Raw genomic sequence first — 26,392 nt, 5'->3', positions numbered from 1 at the left:
AGGTAACATTGGGGTGGTTAATTTGTGATCACTATAGGGTTCCTCACAACGTACACATTCACACTCACACATTTTACGAGAGTGATAAAAATTAAGCAATGTAGGCCCTAGGCGCTGGCATGATAGCGGGCGAATCACATCCACTGAGTTGTGCAAGGTACCCTACTTTTGATAATACATTTCACGGATTAAAAGTAGGATGACTCATTCTTCGTTCCAATTGAATGAGTAAAACAACTTCAGCCAGAAGTTAAAAATAAACCAGCTGGGCTTGGCATAGACGGGTTCTCTCAACAAATGAGCACGTAATGAAAGCTAGCTGATCAGGATATCATTCCTCATGTATAAAATGCATTGCATGCCAAGCCGCGGCGCGCCGGTAGGCTAGGCGGCGGCCAGTGCAGTGCCAACATGGAGGCGCGCAGTGGTTCAGAAACTAGTAGTGGCACTGCTGACCAGAAGGACACCGAGAATCTCCCGTGTCCGGTCTTGATGTCCATCAAGACGCTGCGGCAGCTCGTCATCAATAACATAGAACACTACCAGAAGTCCAAGAGCAGCAGCGGGGAGAAGTTCTTCACTGTCTTCTGTCTTATCGAGCAGGAGAGCGATGCCGTGCGGCCGGCGGTGGAGACCCTTGCCGCCATCGCGCCGCGGTTCGACTACGATGAGCGGACGCCCGGCAACGGTTATCGGAGCCTAATCGGCGTAGTGGACTGCTGTGTGGAAAAGCTGATCCAGATCTCGCGGTATATCGCTGTCAACAGGGACAGCCTGCTGTTCAGGGCTGGTCACTACTTGAGGGTATTCAATTGATTCTTTTTTTTCTCTAAAGTTGTTAATTTTAATAATATATGTAAGCCTAGCGCCTAGGTCCCCTAGGCCAGTTTTTACACTTTTAATTAGGGCCTAGGCCTATAGCATGTAAGACATGACACTGTCATTGACAGAAAGAGTTAGCCTACCGGGGAAAGAGTTCCATATACATACGCCACTTGACACATTATGAACCAGCCCTGAGCATGAGACTGGTATGAAGAATTCTACACGTAGGCCTGGGCTTAACTTGTTTTCTAAGTAAACGACTTGGCTTTTTCCCTCCTAAATTGAACTTTTTTGGACATGTTTTTTGCTTCCTGAAGGCTAATGAGGGGAATAATTATTGGTGTCCATATAAGGAACTCCTTCCTGCCTACTGTTGCTGTAGGCCTACACGGACGTCACTTGACACCCTGTGCACAAAACCTATGAAACTGGACTGAAAATTCCAAAGTGGTTTCTAAGTAAATACTAGTCTTTCGTCAAGGCCTTCATGGCTGTGTGTGTAACTGCAAAGTGACTGGAGAGGAGACCACATGCACCAGAGGCTTAGCCACAAGGCGTTTTCTAACTTGTCAGGAATTTCTCATGTTTTTCTTCATATTTTCCATTTTTGCTACCCCGTTGGGATAGCGAAAATCCCAACCAATCCTAAGCGACGGGGTCAGCATACATTAACCTATTATGCAAATTGAAAGTATACAAAAAATGGCGAGCGTGTCAAGTGTGTCGGCCACCGTGAGTGCAGGTCAGTTGTCTGAGCAGTATTTGGACAGTTCTTTAGAATATGCTGCTGGAAAACCTCACCTTGCCGAGTTTCAACTGTTGCAGCGTCAGGCTATTGGAGCATCTGTACCTGGGCGTGGGCGTAACCATGGGATATGGTAAGAGCTCCGTATTTCAAGCACTGCCGTTTTGCTTTAACTGGCTTCGACGACCAACGCCCGAGAGTGAGACTGTGGCTGAGCTTTTGCCTTCATGATGTACTGCTAGTGCTAATCTAATGTCAGCACCAGTATTCCCCCACCGTGCCCACAACAAGCATCACAGTTGTCATCTCACCATTTTCATTTAGTTTACATAAACCCACCTCTCTTGGCTCTTTTTTAACAAATGGATGAAACAAGGAGAAATCTGCATTGTGATTGGTTAAATTGTCAGTGCTTCAACTATTCACATGAAATGTATGAATAATGCATATCAGAAAGCTTATGAGTAATTCACCACAAAACTTCCAAATCAAGTTGGGAAAGGCCTTGTGGCTGCGCCACTCACCTGGTCTCCTTTCCAGTCACTTACAAGTTACACACTCACAGCCATGAAGGCCTTGACGAAAAGCTAAGTAAATACTTGAATATTTCACTGCCAAATATAAGTTTACAGGACATGTTATTACTTTCAAATGGCTTATAAACCGCTGCAAGGAAAATTAAGTTAGTGATGTCTGCGCACAGTCTTACCAAAATGTGACTGTCACAGGTCATGTGGGTAAAGTAGAGATCATCAGGCATGTCAGGGTATAAATGCCACCGGTCACCTTTGACAGCTGTGACACAAACTCTCACACAGCTTGATGGAGGTGTTGGCCACAGTCTCTTGATACAGTTCAACATCTGTCTATCCTGCTGTCATCAGTCAATCCCCTTGAATTCACAGTTGTGGCAGACAGTTTCAAAACTGCTAGTAGATTACAAAAGGGGAAGGAGTTCCTTACACATACATACATGTATGTATCCGGTGCACCAACCCTATGAGATTTGTCTGAAAATTTGAAGTATTTTCTTAGTAAATGCTTCAATATTTTTATTGCTAGATTTTACTTTTTAGGACATGTACATGTATGCATGACGCTTTGTTTTTTAGATGGCTAAAAGCCTGAACCATTGCAACCATTCTGACTGAAAAGGCCATGCAAAAGTGGAATTCAAAAAGTCTACGATCAGGATCTAGACTGATCAATCCTGTATGTGCGGCAGTATCAATAGAAAAAAGTCCACCACTTCTGAGATGAGTCTTGGGGAATCAATCAATATTAACACAGTTTCATGTGGACCAAAAATATGATCGGCCAGCTGGATTTTTACTGGAGCAGTGCTGTCCAAATTTTCCTGAAATGCTCTTCCCCCTTAATGCTATCCCAACCAGTTGACCAGTGCATTGATTGGCACATGTGTAGTAGTGTTGAGGCTGCGAGAGAAAATATAGGCGAAATTCCTACAAGGACGGTCACTACTTTTTCCTTACAGTGACACATCAGCCGTCAGGAAGTGGCAAGATGTCCTAAAAAGACAAATTTTGCGGGGAAAATATTGACTAAGAGAGAAGGTTTGTGGGTACAGTACATCATGTAAAATTAATCTCTTCAATGGGAGTGGTGGTTCTGAGTAGAATCACTGAGTGTAAACTTGACATATTGAAGCATTTACTTAGAAAACACTTTTTACACTTTCTCTAACCCGTCTCATAGGGCTTGCACAAAGGGTTTCAAGTGATTTCCAGATATGGAAGTCTCCCTACATATTTTTAAGCCAATTTTTTTATACAAGCAGGGCTTTAATACAACGTTTTTTCTCGCCAATTGCTAGGGGACTACATGTAGTTTTGTACATGTACGTCCAAAGTTTGTAATTGGTGTCTCATTACAAATATGACTGTAGAAAATTCATCAATCCAGTTTGAAAATATTTCACCACACCCAAAAAGCACAGACATTGCATCTTTGATTCTCTCCAATTGCAGGGGAGGAGTACAGTAACTGTTTACCACCTGACAATGGCGGCCTTCGAGAGCTGAAAGCTTGGAACCCTGACTCAAATCATGTTCACCAAAATGTAGATAATGATGCTTCGGCTTACTGTTGCGTATCGTTCTTTCTCCTGACCGTAGGAGCTGGAGGCCTACAGCAAAGTGCTGAGCCAGCTGCGAGTGCTTCTCAGCTACGGAGAGAAGCTCCTGGCCTATTCCGAAGTGGACAAGTGTCAGCTATTTCCAGAGAAGGATCAGCTGGAGCAGATGCCACAGGACATCATGTTGGAGGTCCAGGCTCTGGACAGAGAGTGCTTCTATGGACGCTGCTTGGGTTTTCAGGTGAAATTTGTCTTGGTGCCTTTTTTAAATGGTGTTGGGGACGCCCATATATCTTGAGGAATTTTGATGGTTGGTTGAAAAGGAGAAGAGATATTTAAATTTAATGTGCTCCCGCAATGTCGCTCAGCAGAAGTTACATGTACCGGTAAATCTAGTTTGATCATGTTGATAGGCAGTGTTGTAGTCGAGTACTTTTTTCCGAGTACAGCCGAGTTCTTACATGTAAATTTCTGAGTACCTGAAAGTCTGAGTACTTACCAGCTGAGTACAAGAACTGATTTTCAAGTACGAATACTTGTACCTCCGAGTACGAGTACATCTAACTACGAGTACAAGTCACTACGAGTACTCTAAATCTTGGTAAATAGTAAAATTTGTTTGTAAAAATGTTTTAAATTTGCAGATGATTGTTTTTATTGAAATCTGCCATAGCATTCCCAAATCGGTCTGTTTAGGTCAAGTTGCAGATTATATTTAGTCCCAAAACTGTGTACATGTATCTTAGGCTCCTTGGCAAAACATAGAAGTACAACATTTATACGGCAAGAGAAAGAATATCAGTTCTGATACACCAACAACAGCAAAAGCATTTGGGCCTACTCAGAGGTAAAATGTTAAAGCATCAAGAACAAGCAAATGCCATTGATGCTTGGCCCAATTTCACAGAGCTGCCTAAGTACAAAATTTGCTCAAGTGCTGAAAAAACTTGCTCAAAAATAAAGGTTTCCAGCTAAAACTCTGTGTGATTGTCATGCCAACCAAAAACCATCTAAATAAATAACATTCTGAAACAATATGCATCACAATGGAGTTGTGATTGGTGATCTGTACTTACATGTGGCCATGTACATATACTTGTACCGGTACGACTGTGACTTGTGATGCATTATGCACGGGCAACGCGAACGTGTAAATGTGGATGGGTGAAGTCTGCTTTCTAGACTCAATATTCCTATGCCCGTGTTATTCTATATTCTAGATTCTGTGTCAGGTCCGGGAACCAGACTAGCTACAACTGAATTGAGTTTTACTAGTCTTGGACCCAATACGCCTTTCGCAGTGCTGCGATTCGTTATTGCATGCAAGGTGTGGTGTACATGTACTTTACAAGGCAATATGCAGTGACGGTGCCCCTTCCGGCCGCTACATCCGGTGATGGTTTGTGTCGCGGAAACAGACAGGGAGGTCTTGGAACCAAGACTAGGAACACACTGGCGTTTTGCATTCGTAATTGGCTAAGACTGCGAATGGTGTGTAGGCCTTGTGTTTGTCGAGGATCAATTTTCTTGTACTGTTGTATTTCAATGACTCAAGTACTGCAACATTGTTGATAGGTAAATGCACCCGATACGACGACAAAAATAAAGTTTCCATGGGATTTGCAATCCCTTTTACCCGTATTTTTTACATTTTTAAACACACATAAACACCAGATACATTTGTACTGGTACGACAGTAAATATACATGTACATGTACATACTGAACATGTATGTTTTAGATTTGGAACTACACGTACAGTGATAATGCTGGCAGAATTCCAACAAAGCGGCTTCATACATATGCAAAATGTACTTGAACAGACAATGGGCATGCACATGTGATCCCAGAGTACATTGTATTGTAATCTAACCTTCAGGCAATGTTTCAGTTTGTGCATGGCTACCCAAGATGAACCAGGCATACCGTACATGTACGTATGCAGGGAAACAGGAACGGATTTGGCATTCATGGCCACAATCACTCCAACTCCTGAATTCTGTTGAAAAAAACTCTGAAATTGGTAACCTGAAACATGAAATGGTCCACATGCAGAAATTCCCTGGTAACATGCACACGCACAATGTACATGTATGCATATTTGCAGTAACATTGATGTGAAACTTGTGTACCACTTGTGTGTTTTTGTTCGCCATCTACGATTTTTTTACATATGAAGCACATGAATATTGGAAAGTTCACTGTTCCGTTTGATAACTTCTCCCTTGTAAAATTCACCGGAGCGTTCTCTCTCACTTTCTGTCATATCCTGGCACAAGCTGTTACTTGTGGGTGTGTGTATCCTCTGCCTTTTTGGGCAGGATCTGCACTGCACCGGTACACCTTATAAAAACACAGACTGGCAAGATATCCGCCCAAGAAGAATTTCAGTAATCCTAGGTATCTGGTTACAAGTACGTACATGTACATGTACATCATGCATGAATTAATGGAAACTCCAGTATGAGGAAGTAGAATCCACTGACAACATGTACACTGTACATTATAATACCTACATGCATATACCACTCTCTTCCAGCAGAGCTACACATGTATATGTACCCCCTTCAATGCATTCTTGAGCATGCGTCCTTCACCCTAACTACTGTACATGTGCACATGTACCGGTACAATAACCTAGGCCATTTTGCTAGGATGCTGTCTCAACCTTACAAAGTCCTGTAACTGCTTCCAAGTCCGGGGTAAATGACTGGATAAAGCCCAAATCTTCCACAGTCCAGGGAAAGAGTGTAAAAAGGAGCAGCAGAGGCAATTGGAATCTTGCCCTGAAATCTTCCATCACGCCGGTACCTTGAAGGTGTTTTTTGGAGGGTTGACTGCTGTCTCAATCCTTTAAAATCCTGAGGTACATCTAGTGTGAGTAATATTTTGGAGTTGTGTACATCATGGAGGAAGGACTTCCTTCATGTGTACATGTACATACATGTACATGTGTGTACTGTACCTAAAAGGACATGCACCAGTACATGTACTAGTTTTGTACATTGTATGTTTAACATGTACATGTATAATGTACATGTATCATCTGCATTGTACTTGTCTATTGGTATGTCAGTAGGCTTACATGTAGATTGGTAGTATGGCTAAACAGAAAAACAAGGTTTAGCCAAAGACACACATTTCTTGGGGTTATTTTTTTCACCGCTTGAATTCTCAAAATTGGCCACTTGTGCCAGGAGCATTTGAGAAGATTTACATGTGGGAAGAGAAAATATTTACGTGTACCATATACTGCACCTCCATGTACATGTATGTACATGTACACGTGTACATGTACATGTGTACCTATACACAAGCATACCATGTGCATGTACATGTACACGTACCAGCCTCATGTACAGGTGTCCATGAATGGACAGAAAACCTTGAAGAAACCTGAAGAAATATCTGCAATACACTGTACATGTACCTCAAGCTCACTTTGATCTTTTGCTTGTGAGTAGGACTTTGGATTGTTCAAGAAAAGACCCATTCGCAGATAAAAACAGGACGGTACAGTGATTGTACTTGCCCAATACAAGTACTGGTACCCTGCACACCAACCGGTACACCTACGTGTTGTACACACACCAATGGCATTGCTGTTCAAGGAGTAGTTATAGTTGTGGTAGTAGTTACAGTATAAGGACACGTTTTTGTCCCTACGGCACGGTCCTGAATTTCCCAACTCAAGATATTGTCCCCTCAATGAAGGGCTAGCCTCGGCAGCCAAATCTGTGCCACTATCCTGTGCACTTTCCACAGGCATACTCATACATGTACCTAAACGTAATTTGTTCCTTTAACCTACAAAGGAAAACACAGTCAAGGTACAGGTACTTTTTCCGACTGTACTACATAACACTGCTTACATGTAGATGTAATCAGCACTTAACCCCATTGCTATTTATATCTCTGACCGATAGGGGTTAGTTTTGATTTACATGTATCTAATTGTAGATACATAGTCTTGTAATATTAGGTGCCTCTTTAGTTACTGCTGTAACTTTTGTGGAGGGGATTTCTTGACCAGGTGAAAGAGCCTGGATATGATGGGGCAGTGGTTGGTGTTGTGAAATCTTGATGGTCCTAATAGGTGGCCTTTATCTGTTGTGGTCAGTGCCTGTGGTCACTGTGGTTTGGGGGCCATTTAGGACCCCTCTGCACAGAGTGATAGACTGTTGTTATAAGAAACAGCCACTGTTTGGAAAATTTCACGAAATAGATATTTCAAATTTACTATAAAAGGAGGAATTTTCAAGTGCCATTCATGTGTCGCAAATTGAACTGTTTTATATAAGGGACATACGGTCGAAATTTCAATCCAGGAAACCGAATTTGGTGGAAATGGCAGTGATTTGAAATTGTGTTGTGTGGGAGTTATGTACGCAAGAACAAAGGAAATACCCCACAAGTATACATATATGTATATAAGGGTGTGTGTGTGGGGGGCAGCAGTAATATTCTTCAATATGGCACTTACTGTACATTGGGTACATGTATTTAAATTTCATACATGCATGTACTAGTACAAATACAAGAATGACAAATTTTATCACACCAAGTACAGTAGGTTGAAAAAAAGATGTACACACAAGGTAAATTGAAAAAAGATAGAGGTACATCTTACAGGAGATGGGATTAACAACGAGAACTTTGGAACAATGATATGCTTCCTGAATGGAGTAATACAGTAGCATATGTACATGTACCGGTACTTAACCGATACTGGATGTAGTCTGTGCATATTCCATGCTTGTCTGATAACTGCTTCCTTATGTCATAAAGAAAACTTCCTCATTGGCCCCATACATCCTGAATTGACATTCAACTCTGTTAGTGTCCATATCATTCCAGTGGGAAAGTCTTTCGTTTTAATGTCTGTTTCTGCAGTTCTGCGATAGCATTTGGCAGTCCCTGCAGACCGTGGCCGTTGCGTTGGCATCCTACAGTGAGGGGTACCACAAACACGAAGGCACATTCTCCAGGGCGGCCTCCTCAATATTCCATGGGTACGTGCAAGGGAGGCTAGTCCAGAAAAAGACCTTGTTTCTCGTCTATCGTATTGGTGTTTGGGAAATGCATTCAAAGGCACTTTGTCAGTGAATCATTAAACAGACAAACAAAGGTCATTTTCATCTAGCGTTACAATATTTGCCTGTCCTTTGTCGTGAAAATTGCCAGTCCACTCTCAGAATAATTTGTGAAGTTTGATGTAGCCTATACCCCTTGGTGCTGTCTGAGGCCACGTTACCATTTTATGCACTGCTTTGGATGAAATCTAAAGATTGATTCACCACTGCGGAAGATTTGTGTAATACGTGGGGGTTGTAAATTTTATCCCAGAAAAAAATGCCCGTACTCAGGAATGTTTGCCTGAGTTTGTTTTGGTGGGTTTGGTTTTTATGTGAGAAACTGAGGGTTTGGTGTTGTCTTGCGATGCAGCAGGGCAACGCACAGTGCACTTGGGCATTTCAGATTTTCTGATCGAGAATATTTGCAAAAGAGTGTCCTGTTTCAAATCTAGTGCAGACACCTGACAAAAATGACAGAGGTCTGACACAGTTAGTACGGTAGCGGTTCGTGTGAAAGTCGTCTTCACAATTTTTGGATATCTTCAGTGACCTGTTTTTTGCACACTCTGTGTCTGTGACTAACAAGCAATTTTCTGTCTGCTTTCCAGGAGTCGATATTTGACCAATCCCGAGGCCAGGGCCAAGCAGATCGTTAACGTCACGAACAAGTCGGACATCAAGTTTTGCAAAGCATTCTGGTCCATCACCGAAGGGGACGTGATCGCTGTAAGAGAAAAATCTACTTCATGATGGAATTCCCAACCATGATATCAAAGTGGCATCAAAGCATACATGCAGTGTATGATTTCTGGCTGCGCTGGCTGCTTCTGTGCTGACACAAAAACACTTCTTCCACTTTCCACCCAAATACCCACCATGTTTTTGAGTTTTGTAGTTGAAGTAAAGTGCCTTGCTGAGGAACAGAGATCACCAATAACATTCTGGCTTGGGATGAACTCTTGGGGGAAAAATGATCACAAATCATTGGCTCAAAGTGTACAATTAGATAATGAAGATTTTTAGAAAAATGTTATGTTGTTGAGTGCAATTGAGAGTGTGCATCACTGCTGGAATCTTGTGCATAAATCTTTAGTGTAAATCTCTGTTGGTTTTGAATGGTTATGCTTAATCTTTTTTGGGGGTTAATAATTCTTAGGAGATGTGCAATCTCATGGCTGGTTCTGTTGCCATCAACAAGCTGATCCAGATCCAGCCACACACATTTGAGTTAGATGGAGAAGACGGAGAACCAGTGACAATTGTCCCGCCGTGCGCTCACACCGGGCCAGGCAATGTGCAGATTCGACTGTTGTCATTTGTGGAACGTGATGGGCAGGTGAGATAATAGCAATGATAATATCAAAGCATTTATAAGGTGCATAGTATCCCAAAGTATCTGCAATTCAAAGGTCCAGATATAATGTCACTATCTCTGCACATTTTGCTCACATCACCTGAACATTCCTGGAACCATCTCAGCTCCCAGAGGAGTATACTAGCCCAGTGCCGCCATTGTAAACAAGTTGCAAATGGCTACCCATTTACTCCTGGGTGGAGAGAGGCACATTTGGGTAAAGTGACTTGCCCAAGATCACAACATACCGCCACCAGCTAGATTCGAACCCCGACCCTATAAGCAGAAGCTACAATGTACAAACCCTAACCACCAGGCTGCATGCCCCCAGATAGGGTGAACATGGTTGGTTAACTGTTCAGGTGGCATGCCATTCCTGAGAAGTTGTAAAAAATCAAAGACCTAGAAATGACAACGTAAAATATGAGGGTGTGTTCTTCCTTGTGGCTGTATTTGAACGTGTCACTCAAGTTAAAACTCTTGAGTGCATGAGTAGCAGGTTTATGAACCACGGGCATTAAGCTAGAGCATTACCCTCAATCAGAGCAGAAATACCCTCCTTCATCACGTGTTCATGTCGAAATGGCAGAAAGGTAAACATTTCCTGTTCACACAATGTGATCCGAGAGTAATATGCACACAACCTTTTCCTTAGAAACGAGTATGAGAAGTAACATACAAGAGCACAGCTCATACTAAAAAGCATTTCACAAAACATCTGCCGAGGATGGAGTCATTGTTTAAATTAGCAAGTTTAGCAAATTTGCAGCCTGACCAGTTTCTTATTATTGTGCCCATAAAGTAGGAACTGGTCAATGGTCATTAGCGTAGTGCTACTGCTTTTACATGTAACTGTGAACTCAGTATCCCATCAATATACCTGCTTGTTTATTCTCTAAAGCATTCTAGTTGTGAATACCTCTAGATGTTGGCAGGGATGTTGAAATCATCCTGCAGTGGGCGACGTCGGGCCCTCTTTACAAATTTTAAAAAGACATTGGTACAATAAATGTGTGTAAATGTTTCCGGCACACTTGACATATTCTTGGAAAAGAGTTACAACCCACTTCCATCCCTGCATCGATTTGGCAGTAATCAGTTTTGCTGTAGAATACTCGTGGACGCTGTTTAGCTCAGTTTTCATAATGCTGGTTTTTCGTATTTGCAGGGCTGGTTGCATGACGTCTCCCCACAAGGAAAAAGCAAAGGAAAAGAGGAGATACCTCCCAAGTCAGTAGCTCCCATGTCAAAGGGCATGCTCATACATATTCATGGAGGAGGCTTTGTCGCCCACACATCCAAATCGCATGAGGTGTGTGTATTTTGCGAATTCACGTCAAGCGTGTGAGGTCACCGTGCATGTAGCCATGAGCAAGATGTTTTCAGAACTTGGGCTGGTTTGGAGCTGCATGTTCAATCTCAAATTTCTACTGAGGGACCCATATCGAAATTCTTACAATCTGGGTTTTATATCGCAAAAAATCATAGGGGAATAAGTGTGATGGAGCTGTTATAAACTGGGACGTGGAAAAACAAAACAAAGTGAGGTCCATCGCTGTCGGGCCGTTTTGGCTGTTTTGTAACAAGGATCCCATTTTTGAGCCAAGTTTGATCAGTGGCCTTGTTTGGCAGCCCATGTGTGCAATGCATGCGGAGTACTAGCAGGTAAGATTGATCAGTGGGTAGCAGATAGTCACTGATCAAACGTGGCCATTACTGACTGGTTTCAAACACTTCTCACTGGTGTTTTAATACCACCCATTTGACAGGCACCTGTACCAATTGCTATGCTTAAACTGTCTCACAGATTTTGCGAATGTGGCATGAAAAGGGGGCCACTGGTTCAAGTTCCACTCAGGCGAGCATGAGATTCTTTGTTTCTCACAAACTCCTGGAAACCAGAGTTGAATTGATCATATGGGTAAATGTCTGAGCCAGAGGATGAAATTTCCAGTAGTAATTACAGGGTTTCTGCAGCCTGGAAAAGTCATGGAAGTTTGTTTTCCTTTTCCAGGCCTGGAAAAGTCATGGGAATTTGTTTTCCAGGCCTGAAAAAGTCATGGAATATTGTAAAAATGACTAAAGTCCTGGAAAAGTCATGGAATTTTTCAAACACTGTGTGTGATGTCTATTCTCAGAAGTAAGTGCATAAAATGTGTGATTGTGTTCGCAACTTCAAAGGCCGAATAGTCCATGAAATTGTGTTATTGGGTCATGGATTTTCTTAATTTGGTCATGGAAACGTGATAGAAAAGTTATGGAATTGAATTGTCCCTTAGGTGCAGGAACCTTGTCATTAGCAGTCTGGTAGTTCTGAAGAATGTTCTCCATCATAATCACAATTCTGATTTTATTCCGTCAATCCTCAGATCTACCTCAGGTCCTGGGCAAGGGATCTAGGAGTTCCCATTGTTTCCATCGACTACTCACTGGCGCCAGAGCAGCCCTTCCCCAGAGCGTTTGAGGAGTGTTTCTTTGCCTATGCCTGGGCTTTGAAGAACGCGCAATTTCTAGGCAAGTTTAAGTAAAGATGAAAGTTGTCAAGATGTCAAATAATGAGAAATATAAGTATTATCGCTAACGGGTCATTAGGGAGACATTGCCATAAGAACTTGCACAAAATTTTTCCAACTTTACTGTCCCATAATTCAATATTCCCTAATCTGATCTGAACCATACTCTGTATGTTTTCATTTTAGACCCTAATCTATCAACTCTCAAAAATTGGACAGAAAGATTCGGCCTCTTTCTGGTAGTTTGAAAATAGGGAGGCACTGAAATGTCTCCCTAGAAGCCAATGTCTCCCTAATGCTGAAAAATTTACCACAAAATGTCTCCCAAATGACCTATTTGTAAATATAAAGTTTACTGTAAAACTCAAGAGTGAAAGGATGCGTCAAGGCCTTATGATGTTGTGAGAACTTCACACTTTTCAGGTGCCTGCCAGATGTGGCAAGATAACAGCTGTTTTTTTTTTAAAGAAATAGGCATTGAAAACTCAGAACAAAACATTCCTTTAACTCTCCCAAATCCTCCGATTTCATTATGATTTTACATACTAATAAGAACCACAGAAAACTGCAAAGAACTTGGCACTCATTGTTGCCAAGCTTATTCTTTCATTCACCTTTGATTGATCTTAATGGGTCTGAAGCCCCGAATTCAAATGATAACTAGCTCAAAGTTATTGTTAAGCAGTGAGAATAAAAAAGCAACACACCTGAGATCTCCAACACCGTCAAGGAGATTTTGGAGGATGGAAAATGGTAGAGCCCAGCCACAGTTGCTGTACACAATTCATGTACTTGGTGCCCCTGTAAAAATGTATGTACTTTGAATGTGTCACTGATTTCTTTCATTGTGGACGGTTCACAGATGTCCTGGCAAATCACACAAATCACATGCCATCCAAGTTTGGTCACGGTCATTAGGGCCCCCTAACTAATCAAAATGTATCTGCTTCTTTTAGGATCCACCGGTGAGCACATATGCCTGGCGGGAGACAGTGCAGGTGGTAATCTGAGTGTCGCCGTTGCAATGAGAGCAGCCTCGTACGGCATACGTGCTCCCGACGGAGTGGTGGCGCTGTACACGCCATTCAATGTCCATTATCAGCCGTCACCATCCCGTATGCTCAGTCTGCTGGACCCCCTGCTGCCCATTGGCATCCTGATCCGATGCCTCGCGGCCTACGCCGGTCTAGAGGAGGAGTTCATATCCCAAGAGGTGGCCAACGCCATCGTCCAGAAGGCCAATGACAAGTTCCAGGTGGCCACGTCCGGCAAGTCGTCGCGGGGAAGCAGCGTGCGGAGCACGGACTCGTGCAGCAGCCAGGACGCCCACCAATCCCAGAATGTCGATGAGAAGCCGAAGGCGAGTGACGCAGACGCAGACAGCAACACCCAGTCTAGGAGCGAGGAAGACGAGGATGCTTTCCTGAGGACGTTGGAAATGACCGATGCATGGTCCCCGGATGTGGATGAGGGAGAGCTCAAGTTGCCGGACAGTGGCATAGGTGTGGCCATTTCCAAGATGGAGAAACACGAGTCAGTAACGCCAAACGGGAACGTCGCCCACGGTGAGCCATTGGATGAACCAGAGCCAATCGCTGTTGTCGATCCCAGCGTTCCTCTGGGTTCCCCGTGCCAGAGGTCAAAGGTTATTCACCAGCCAAAAGATTCAGATGGCATGACCGGAGATCAGAAATCGACGACAAACGCTGTGTTGCCAGACAATAACAACATGACACCCACTCTGAAGAGGGAAAGTTTGACCCTTGACCTCGGGGAGGAGCCTGTCGTGAAGAGAGGGCCAGAAACGCCATCGGCATATGTGACATCCCCAATTAGACGACTGCGCGAGGTGCCAATCATGAAGAATTCTTACATGTCTCCTTTGTTTGCCACAGACGAGCTCTTGAAGGGTCTCCCTCAAGTTCACATCATTGTAAGTTGTAAAGCTAAGAATCACAGTCCCACCCGCTGTAGATAATAAAGGAGTTTATGTCACACAAATTTCCCTCTGTTTTCTTTACAGAATACCTCATTGTTGTCATGTCACTGCACATACACGCACACCCCGATCTGTTCAAAATATTGCATGTTATTGGTTATGTAGTTGGGTCATTCCATGAGGTTGGGGCACAGTTTGTGGTGGTGTCAATTGTTACGTGGGTTCCATAAAAAAAACCCAGTTATTTCCCTGCATGCGGATTCCAAATTGACATTGTTATACATCTTGCAAGGCTAAATAAAGAGATGCGTGTTAGTTTTACAGAGTAGTTTTACAGAGTAAATGACCTACCCTAGAGGTCATGACAGGTGGTAAAAGTTTTGGATGTAACGAGGACACCGTCACAATTTGTGACCCAACCTCAGGGAGTGACCCAATTGAAACAGTGAGTTGAGCATTTCTGATCCAGGGGTTTTCCGTACACCCTTTGAAAAGCATTATCTTCTTGTGAAACGAAAAATATCTTCAGGTTTCATATCCCATCAGGTTTCATCAGTCTTGCGGGTCACCTTTCTGTACATGTACTTGTCAGAAATCTTCCATCATAACATCAGTGGAAGACTGTACAGCCCAGGCATCCATGAGTAATGTGACTGACCAACTTCCATAAAAAAAATTAAAATAAACCGTAACGACGAGTGCCTTTTGATTTCTTTCTAAGGGTTGCACCTTTGATCCCCTCTTGGATGACTCTATCATGTTCGCCCGCCGTCTGCGTTCCCTAGGCTGCCCGGTCCAACTGGAGATCATCGACAAACTCCCCCACGGATTCCTCCTCTTCTCCCCTGTCGGCAAGGAGAGCAAGGCAGCCTCCATGGTCTGTGTCAAGCACATCATGAAGGTATTGTATGGCTTTGACGCCAAGGAGGAGGACGAAGAGTTTTCCGAGCTTGGCTCAGAAATCAGTTAAATCATTTTTTTGGGGGAGGGAGGGGGAAGTATTTCTTGGTTCTGTATCAAAGAGAGAAAATTGACGCGTAAAGCTTTTGGTTCTTTTCAGTTCCATCTAGGAGAAAGAAGTGGAACTGGAACTGAAGGAACCTTGACTTCTAAAACTGGTTTGGGATTTAACAACTCGATGTTCAGAAATATGCTGTGCAGAGGAAATGTGTGCCCAGCAAAAATGGGTTACCGGTTAAAATGCAATGCATTTTTGTGCGGCCTGTCAGTGGTTCCAGTCTGATTCTTACTTAGCACATACATTTACAAACTTTTCTGCATAGTATGTCCATTTAATTGAGCCTAGAATTGACCTACAGTGTACCTGTGTTGCCGGTTACAGGTTAGCCACGCCTCTTAGCGTGCCCTGCGTCCATTTTGTGTATCATGTACATGTAATTGGAAAATACCAGTACAAGCTGGATTATTTCCATGCCCCTGTGATAGGGTCAGAACTGTATAAGCTCCTTACCAAAGTAGTAATTAATTCATAGATTGTGACATGTCAATAGGAAATCCCGCTGTTGTGTATTTTCTTTGGTCGTACAATAGCTAGAAGTTGATCATTGTATTCTGAGAGATGTCAGTTCAGTTTGTGATTGTGAAAAGAGAGAAGAGTCAAGGGTCACCTGTAGGCCTACTGTGCTTGCCAAGCAGAAGGCAACAGCTAGCAATGGTGATCGGTGCTACAGTGAAATTTCCGGCTGAAAGGTTTTAGAGCCAAGAAAAGGAAGTGTGACAATGGAATGATTTAAGGATGCACCTGACATTAAATTAAATGCGTAAGTTGAGTTTATTCAAGCCAAAGATCGTATAGCGCCGAAGGCGCAAGATGGATAACTCTGCCCAAAAGGTGTAATTACCACAAGGGCCATTTGAGCAAGAGATACACCTGCGCAGTTTACGGTAATGCTTGGGCGCAGCCTCACCAGGTGTACATGCCTGCCGCGGCGCCTGTGCGTTAATGTGCATTGCGCAGGCGTATCGCTTGCTGAAATGGCGCCCATGCAGTTACAACATTTTACGTGTATTCATGGTGAAGTTCTCCATCTTGCGCCGCTACGATCTTTGATTCAAGCCTTGCAAATACCCGGTATCCCAAGCCATCATAGTTCCATCAAGTCCATTGTGCATGGGTCATCCAGTGCCGAGTCAGGTCACGTGCCATGTTACATGTAAAATGCAGAGTGACAGATTCCTTTCTCTGTCACGGTCCATGCTCTATGATTTGTAACCTTCTTGGGATGAACATAAGTAAAATAATGGCTCTTATCACTAGTGAGGGAAAAACAAATTTCTTGCTCTACGCACAGGGGTGAAACATCCTTCTTGAAGATGCCAAACTGAACTCCTGGTGAAAATCTTCAATGGAGCTGCAGTTATGTTGAAATACACCCTGTTTTGACCTTGCATTTTTTTCACATTGCTATAAATTTAGCCGCAATCACAATATTACTTTGATGTGAAAGTTGGAACATTTTTTGTGTGTGTTGCTGGGATGGCCACAATATTTGAACAGTTGCCAACAATTTCTGTTGCGCAGATACATGTACTTACAAAGTCATGCCGAGATCTTCTTCCACTAATGACGTTCTGTGTCATCATTAAAGTTATTTTATCATCTGACGGTCTTGAATTCACTTCACAACAGCAGCTTTCATGCACAGCTGAAATATGACCTCAACCTTGAAAAGAGTATTTTATAATCTTAATCTATAATCTGGCAACAGCGGAAATGCATATATTTTTTTCACGTAACTTACATATGGCAAGTAAACTTTCTTGGTATAACACAGGCCAGCAGTTGACTGTTATGCAAGCAGTATTTGTTAGAATGCTTTTCTGTACCTTGATGTGATATCACCTTCTCAGTGCGGCTACCGTTCTTTCAACATGGTGCAATAGAAAGCCAAGTATGAGTGGGGATGTGGCTTGTAGCTAAGCCAGTCTGGTGAAATACACACATGTAGCCTCCTCCATTACAGAAGCTTAAGACTTTGGCCTTTGAGCCTTCATGGTCACAAAGTCTTCATTGTGGAGGTTTGATCTACCACTTTTCTTATCCTGTTTGTCTCGAGTAGTGTTCTGTTAACTCTGAAGAATAGTTTATGCGTGTGAAGCACAAAGTGGAATGCTACATGAAGAAATCCTTGCATAGCAAGCTCACAGTGTCTTACTTGAGCACACTGAGTCTGGAAACGCCTCGGAGGACCAGAAGATGAGGCAAACATCAAGTATGAGCTCAGTGGTGCAAATTTTGCCACAAATGGCTGATGACACTTGCACAATAATTACCTATTGAGTTCCACTCTAGCTAATAGCCTATTCAGATTCACTCATGCCTTCAAGAGTAAGTTGCAACCATTGGATTTGTTGAGGAGCTGGGTGATGACACGTTAGCCTTCGTCAAAACTAACAGACCGATCCTTCAAGCGCCGCCCATTGCTTTCTGATCAATCACAGCCGCGATTCATGTCTGACATAGTGTGCACGCGTGTATGATGCACACAGCAGGAACCTGTAGCATGGCGCTGGAGAAGAGCAAGGGCGAAGTGCCTGGGTGTGCAGTCGGCGGCACTTGCTGGATCGGTCTATTGCAAAGACGTGGCTGGCATTTTGTGTTGGCCAGTAGCGCACAAAACAGCAAGGTCAATAACGGAATGTGAAGTGATTTGAATATATCACAGTACATGTCCATCGGTTGCTGATGTGGACAGGTGTCAGTCTAATATGATCATATCAGCATTGCGGCATGTTTAATATTTAATCTACACGTATCTTTTGCATAGTACATTCACCTTAGCTATCATGTATTTCTCGGAATCACATACAGTACCTTAACCCTTGCTCTACGAGAGCAATTTACTGCAAGTCAGTAGCACCTGCCAAGGCACTGCAGCTGGCATGCATTGGAGGATTCTTTGCATTACCAGTAGAGTGATTTTACTGCACAGCCCAACAGAAGTACACTCCAGTGTACTCAAGAGGATTGTGGCATGTGGCTTTGCTTATCAGTGTAATACACTAGCTTGACCAAGCTGACCTCCAGTTTTCTTTGCAGTGTTCATTGAAGTGTACACAGTTTCTCCATTGAAGTGGTCGGGCCGTTAGTGGAGGGCCATGTAATAAACATAGCCACTTTTTTTAACAAGACTATTGGAGTGAAAACAAGAGCAAGGGTTAATATTAATGTCCCAGGCTTGTTCTTACGATTTATTTACATGTACTTTAAGATATTGATGAGTTGTACTTCAAAAGTACAAGCACAGGTAATGGTACCTTATCTCTCTGTACGATTTTATAAGTATGGTTTTCATGTACAGGTACATTAATGTTCAGTTTAACACGTCAGTGCAGTGCAGCATTCTTTAAAGTCTTGTGATGGTCTCAAGGGGTCTTGACTCCGACACTGTGTGGCAGTGTCATCTACATCTCATTTTTTTCAGTCCATGCTCTGCTATTTAACTTCTTTCTCCTCCTGTTGGAAGATGGCGATTTGGAAGATGATGCAGTTGTGATTTTTGTGTGTGGGTATTTAGATCCAGCTAGTGCTGATGATTCTGCTTTGAATGCAAAGTGGCACATCATGCCAATTTGTTTGTGGAATTATCGAGATTGACAACACATCAAGTCATTTTTCACCTACATCTGCCCAGTTTTCCAGAGGCCAAACTTTACCACCCCTTGGTTTTTCTGGTGAGATTTTCAAGTGATGCATTTGTATTTTTTATAACCTACACAGTTGAAGAGAGGATGGGGCTCCAAGTGTTGACATTTTTCCTGGTCTCTGGGTTTGTTTTTCACGTCAAGTTTCTTTGATAGTCCTCCGCAGTATCGCCCCGTCTTCTCAGAATCAAACTTTTGCCACCTTCCCTTGACTGTTGCTTCTGTGAACAAAAAAAACCACACAGAGACAACTGTCATGACTTTATATTACAAAAGCAGAATAGTTCGTCTCAACCTAAATCTGCCCAGTTTTCCAGAGGCCAAACTTTAACACCCCTTGGTTTTTCTAGTGAGATCTTCAAGTGATGCATTTGTATTTTTATAACCTACACAGTTGAAGAGAGGATGGGGCTCCAAGTGTTGACATTTTTCCTGGTCTCTGGGTTTGTTTTTCACGTCAAGTTTCTTTGATAGTCCTCCACAGTATCGCCCCGTCTTCTCAGAGTCAAACTTTTGCTACCTTCCCTTGACTGTTGCTTCTGTGAACAAAAAAACCCACACAGAGACAACTGTCATGACTGTACATCACAGAAGCAGAATAGTTCGTCTGAACCTAAATCTGCACAGTTTTCCAGAGGCCAAATTTTAACACACCTTGGTTTTTCTGGTGAGATCTTCAAGTGATGCATTTGTATTTTTTATAACCTACACAGTTGAAGAGAGGATGGGGCTCCAAGTGTTGACACTTTTCCTGGTCTCTGGGTTTGTTTTTCACGTCAAGTTTCTTTGATAATCCTCCGCAGTATTGCTCTGTCTTCTCAGAATCAAACTTTTGCCACCTTCCCTTGACTAGCAGAATAGCCTGCCTCTGTGAACAAAAACAAACGAACACACACACAGGCACACTTATCTTACATACCTAGTGTGGACATTCCTTTCTTTTCGTGCAGTTAAGAAAACTCAGTGAAAATACCCATTTTTCTTGAACTGGGAACACGATTTTCAGCTGACTTTTTGTACAAGGTTTCCTTGACTGTTCCTCTTCCATTTATGATAGATGACCCCACCCCAAAATGCCTCTAAACTTTTTTAGAGAAGGGGAAACGTCTTGTGGACATATGTAAGTCCACAGAACGTCTTCCTTTCCTGCATCGTGTGGGCATCTTTTGTTCTCAAGTCCACACTAAGTATGTAAGGTTAGCGCAGATAACTGCACATCACAATGCAGAGTAGTTATCAGAAAATCAAATGAAATCCCAAATGTACGCTTCTCACTACAAGTAGTTGTTCTATACCAGATATTTTCCAAATGCTGAAGAAAGCTACATACATCATGTACATGCAAATATCTATTACAGTGTCCTTCATACTCTGAAATATCCGTAAACATAAGATTTCTACAGACACAAGTAAAAGTAACCAATGCAATTTTAGATTTGTGACCTGCTCTGAAAAAATGGGTAATAAGTTGAGCAAAGCCAAAACGTCATGGCCTAATCCATTTGGAGAGGGCAAAATTTGTTCAAAAACATGATCTTTGTGTTTTTTCATTTAGTGCTTCTATAATATTTAGATTTTTAGAATTCGTGATTAGAAACATGGATTCTGATGAATAAAGATGAAAAATTCATCAATCAGTAGGAAATCCTATATAGAATTGTGCTTCCAATCGCTACACTTTGAGCTTTTTCTTGAAAAGTTTAATTTATTGCATCTGAAAATGTGGATAAACAAATGTCTATGTACGTGTATATGCATCTGCGGAACGCAGCATGCTACAGGGGTCATTCATGTACCGAATTCTAGCTTTTGAAGTACAGAATCCAGCCACATGAAAAACTCGTATCCTGAATCTGGCGACTTATTACCCGTTTTTCCAGAGCCGGTCACCTTTGTGCAGAAATACAGAGTATTCAAACTTCACACAGAAATGAGTATTACTTCTTCAACACGAATAAACACTCGTACACGTTCCGGTATGAGAATTTATATTGGCTGTGTTTCACATGAACACTTCATCTGCGAGTTACCACCAACTTAAACTCTGGCTCTTTGCCGCTTCAGCGACACCAGGGTGAAATGCTGCTGCGGCTTTCGGCAGAGCGCCACAAGATGAACCAGTCCCAATGTCACTTCCTCAAATCAGTCAGTATCTTCCTGAATGTTTCCTCGTGCTGTCGACTGTTCCTCTGCTCACATCTTGACTTTCAAGAATTCCACCGGTTTCTTGATGTACCGGTGTTGGAGTTGACCTCGATAAACTAGACTCGTCTCCAGCAGGCAAGCAAGCTTCATCATGGTTTACATGGAGGTTTGAATATACTAATTTACCAAACACAGGTACTTCTTTGAGTCTACCGGTAGTTTTGTGCTGTTTGTTGGATGCTGGCAGTCTATTCGAGTCCTGGGCAATCTGTTGGGAAAAGGAATGACCATGGATTGTCTGCTTTTCATTAACCTTATGCCATGACTTCATTACTAACAGCCTTACAGGAAGTAAAGGTCTCTAGTGGAATCAGTGAAGTGAGTCATTCTTTTTGTTCTGTTTTTTTTCTTCCTCTTCTGACCAAAAGTCCATTTGTTTTGTGCACGTTTCTTCAACCATCGACTTTGGTCCTTTTGCAACTTGGGATCTTCATACATGTATTGCCGTTAGATCCTGTGTGTGTAATAAAGAATTGGGAAGTGCCACTTGGAGGTGCCAACTTCGGATCTTCATACATGTACTGCCGTTAGATCCTGTGTGTGTAATAAAGAATTGGGAAGTGCCACTTGGAGGTGCAAACCCTCCAAGTTGCCTGGTAATTTGTCCAGTCGGTAGCTACTGTATAGATACATGTAATATCATAGAAACTGAGTACCATGTGTACAGATGCATGTGCGCTCAGCCAATCAGACTGCAAGAATAAAAGTGTTGGGGTGTATTTGTAGCCAATGAAATTGTAGAAGCTGGGAAAGCTTTTGTCCTTGCTCATCCAGTGAGATTGGGTGGCTTGGGTCTGTGCAGTCTCCATCCAGTTGTCACATGATCTGGTGCTTGTGTGTCTTTCTGTAAACTTTGGTATCAAAAGCAGTCCAGCTACCTCACAGAGTGTGAGATGACATCAGAATCTCTCTTTGAATGAGCTAAGCAAATTTATATGCAATTTATCAAATCATGTAAACATTAAAGCTGTGTTTGACCTAGCATCAAGTGCATATAGCTGTACAGTAATACATGTACATGTATTCCTTTTGGCTCTATTTTGTGTTTACTTAATGTATGTTTTATGGGCATCGGCCTTAATAAAACTGCTTCAGAAAAAGTACATATACAAGTATGCACATGTTGTTATGAAGACGGTGTGACTCCAGGAATAGCATTCACTGTGTGTGTTTATTAATGGCTTGTGCTCAAGTGTTCCGACAGGGATATGATAGCCGCATAATGCCACTCCGTAACACATGTATTTGACTGAAGAAATGAAAGTACAGGCACTGTAGAAATTATTATCAAAGTGTTGAATGGTTTAATATTTATAATCTGCTTTGTATATGTGTATTATTGTATTAATATGTGCACAATAATGCAGCTTGTTCTAATTGGTTGGTTTATATATGTCTTTTATTCATTATACCACTGTCTCACATGTAGTCTGTGCCGCTTATAAAGGCGTGTGTGTTGTCTGCCCTCACAGGGTCAAACACGTAAGTGGTGAAGGGCGAGTGGGGATGTTGTGACTTGTGCAAAGTCATGGCACTGTTGAATACTGCCTGTAGCTGCTGGATTCAAATCCCAGCCCAATGTCCGGAGTCAAAAACCCTCTCCATTAGATGACACAACACCCCAACATACCAACAATACACAGTGAAGTAGCTCTGGAGATTCGTGTTGGATACAGCTTGGATATGAGATTATGTCATAGTTGTACCTACTTGGAGCTTACAGGTACATGTAGAGTCCCTTTACAACTTAACAATCTTCTTTTTTAGTTGAAGAGTTGTGAAATTCCTGGTTGTTGTTTATCTGGATGCAGTTGGTATGATGACTTTCAAAAGTCACATTTGACTTTCGGGGCATTATGTCAACCTCTTGGACACTTTGTCGTCTCAATCGGAGACTAGCGGGATATTTTTAAGTCTCACAGTGTTTAGTGTCAGAATGTGTAGGTTCTGCTTTTGAAAGCAGTGAAGGCAGAATGTTATTGGACAGTACAGTTGACTTCAATCTATGCCAGCTTCTCTAAAAGCAGGTGTTGCATTGTGATAAATTGCTCAAACTACGTACACCAGACGTCCATGTAGCTCTTACCTTTTTCCAGCATGAAAGAACGTTCTGCATATAAGGTGTATTGTTGTACATGTATTTATGGCTGAATATTTTTCTGTATATATTTGCTTAAACCAAATTTTGGCTCGTTTTTGGCCACGTTTAACAATGTGCTTTCACCCAAACATCATTTGCAGCCCACTGCACAGTGCAGGGGAAGTTCCATAAATAGGCTAAGCAGAAAAAGAAATGGTAACCAGCTAAAATGCAGTATTATGTGCACTGTAGTTGACTGGTCCTCCCCGATATCTTGCTGAGCTCTCCAAATTGTTGAAGCAGCATTTGCTACATGTGTACCTACCAGCATAATGAGTTTTGGCCTGTCAGGTGGCTTTCTTTTCACTTAAAAATTTCCCCAAAGATGTTTTAAGTTTCAAGTTTGTCAGATACTGTGAAAACGTCATGCTGGATGTAGCCACTTTGTAGTATTTATCGCGGTAATGGCTTCATTGCCGTTGCATACCAGATACAGTTTTCAGGATACAGTTGGCGGTCATAAGCCATTTTCATAGGAAAGCAGTTTTCAGTCTTGTTCTCCAAATCAGTTGCAGAAAATGTTGAATGGAATGTCTCCAGACTATCACGTGGTCAGTGTATGTTCCGAGTCTGCCATGTTTTTTTTCAAGATTCTGGATTATAACATTGCAGGCACGTTTTATCACCAATATGAAATTGCGAGACGAGACAAGTGTTAATTCGTTATAAAATTTTACTTAATTGCTTTCATTTCTACTCTCAAGTTTCTGAAATGGGGAGGTGATTTCAATTCAATCTGGCCAACCGTCCAATGTCTGTTGTGCCTCATGTTATTTGCATTTCTCAAATGAAAATGATACTCATTTTTTTCTTCAACGAGTGCAAAGCCGTAGAGAATGAGTTGAAGAGCTACATGTACATGTGTGGCCAGTGCTTTGTTTTGCAGAGCAACTTTCTGAATGGATTCGTAGGATGGTGATAATGATTAAGTATGTGAGTAACGTAAATCCAGTGATGATTGCAACACATTCAATTGTAGTTGTGTCATACTTAAATGGTATTTCAGATGTACCGGTAACGAATGTGCTGTGTGTAATACTTCAAGAAATCTTACAAATATATAAATAGTTAATAAGGTAGAAAGAGAATTATTTATAATTTTTATTTTATGTACTTAAAAAGGTATCAAAGACAAAGGGTGTTTTAATATGTGTAGTTGCAATACAATGGAATTAACAATTGTTGCAAGTTGGAGACTTGAATATAATTTATGTATCATGTAGTGTACATCTGTTATGGAGTATACCGTGGTTACCGGTGCATATGTATTAACTGTGGTAATATGGGGGATAACATTAAAATGGAAAATGTCAATCAGTTTTTATCCAGAACCAGAAAATAAGGCCAGAGAAGTTAAAATTGGACATTAAGGCCAGAATTTAGTCTGTTTTTAACAAAAAGCCTGAAATCGGCTTTGCCTGAAAACTGGCATGGCTAATTTATGTTAATTTCGGAAACCGATGTTCCAAATACAGGATTACCAAGGGTCTCAACTGAAGCCTCTGGTTTATTTGTGGCAAATGGCTCTGTGAAAACTGTAAATAACAATACAGTCCTTCAGGAACTACGACCCAGATTGTGACAGTGGTATAGGCCTACATCGATTATAAGCGTGACAAACATCGGAGAAATGGACTGAGCCCCTCCTTCCTCCATGGTTAAAGTATGCAAAGTAATCAACTGGTCATGAAAAGAATCCAGTCATAAAATTGTCACAGAATCACATCGAATACGAGGTCAATACTTACAGCCCAAGTCCAAACACATGTAAGTCCAATAAAGTTATCTCCTTGCACCCCATAGTTGTTATTAGGCTGCCTGAATTATTTACGGAATTCTGGAACAATGACGAAAAGTCGGGAAGCGCTGACTGCCTTTAAAGGTATACATGTGGTTCATTCATTTGTTCGTGATTAGACAACATACTCCACTGTACATGTGCTTCAACAGAAGGCATGGCACCACACAAAGGGAGTGATCGTCAGTTCTTTTTATGTACTGTACTTTTTTTCAAGATTCTGAATTAAAACATTGAAGGCACGTTTTATCACCAATATCAAATTGTGAGACGAGACAGGTGTTAAATCGTTATGAAATTTTACTTAATTGCTTTTGTTTCTACTCTCAAGTTTCCGAAATGAGGAGGTGATACAAAATGTGCTGTAGGCGTGTACGTGTCAAATCATATGTATTGCTTTTGAGTAGGCTGCTGGTGTCACTCATAACACAGTGACTCGGTGATCCAGTTTGCTCATTGACCATGTGATAAAATTTGAGACTGCAGTCATAAAGTTGTAGCTCTGTTTCTCTGCGCTAGGTTTTCCATGTTTGCAGTATGTGTTATGCAGAGCTTTTGTACTGTGGCGGAAGCTGTGTACTGCTCCATTGTTTTTAGAATGTCCGTTCGCCCCATTTTTTCCCAGTAATGCAGAAGTTGTGTTAATTTCAAATGTGAGTAATATCAATTACATGTAAGTGGCTGGACTTCAGAATTGAAATTTAAAAATCATGGTAGTTTCGTGCCAACTCACTGTTAGTTTGAATTGTAAAGTTTATTTTAAATGAGACAAAATGATTGTATCGGATACAGGAATCGTGATAAACATTGCTTACTTGGAAGCAGGATGTTTACATGGTACATGTATTCAACTGTGTACGTTTTTGAACTTGTTCATCTATGGCGATGATTTGTGGTGGATATTGTTTGATGCAGTTAAGGATGTAGTTTTATCCGTTGCAACTGGCCAAAATTGCAACCTCATAATGACATCACCTGAGTGCACAGTCCACTGCAGATGTAAACAGAAACGAAATTGTTCGTACTGTATATCGTCTCA

At 41.9% G+C, this 26,392-nt stretch overlaps 1 protein-coding gene across 1 annotated transcript; it reads left to right on the top strand.

Moving 5' to 3' along the window:
• Nucleotides 1-358: 358 nt before the first annotated feature.
• Nucleotides 359-26,193, top strand: LOC110988815 (hormone-sensitive lipase-like). The gene is made up of 9 exons (XM_022252681.2): nt 359-804; nt 3,706-3,906; nt 8,558-8,676; nt 9,348-9,465; nt 9,896-10,075; nt 11,262-11,405; nt 12,463-12,607; nt 13,563-14,539; nt 15,267-26,193. The coding sequence occupies exons 1-9, from the start codon at nt 412-414 to the stop codon at nt 15,513-15,515; spliced, it is 2,526 nt and encodes an 841-aa protein (XP_022108373.2). The 5' UTR covers nt 359-411; the 3' UTR covers nt 15,516-26,193.
• The last annotated feature ends 199 nt before the right edge of the window (nt 26,194-26,392 follow it).

Source organism: Acanthaster planci, linkage group LG10 (genome assembly GCF_054643075.1).
Source record: "Acanthaster planci isolate LZ-2023a linkage group LG10, COTS_SCS, whole genome shotgun sequence".
NCBI lineage: Eukaryota > Metazoa > Echinodermata > Asteroidea > Valvatida > Acanthasteridae > Acanthaster > Acanthaster planci.
Note: the sequence above shows the minus strand (reverse complement) of the source record. Positions and strands in the feature narration are given on the sequence as shown.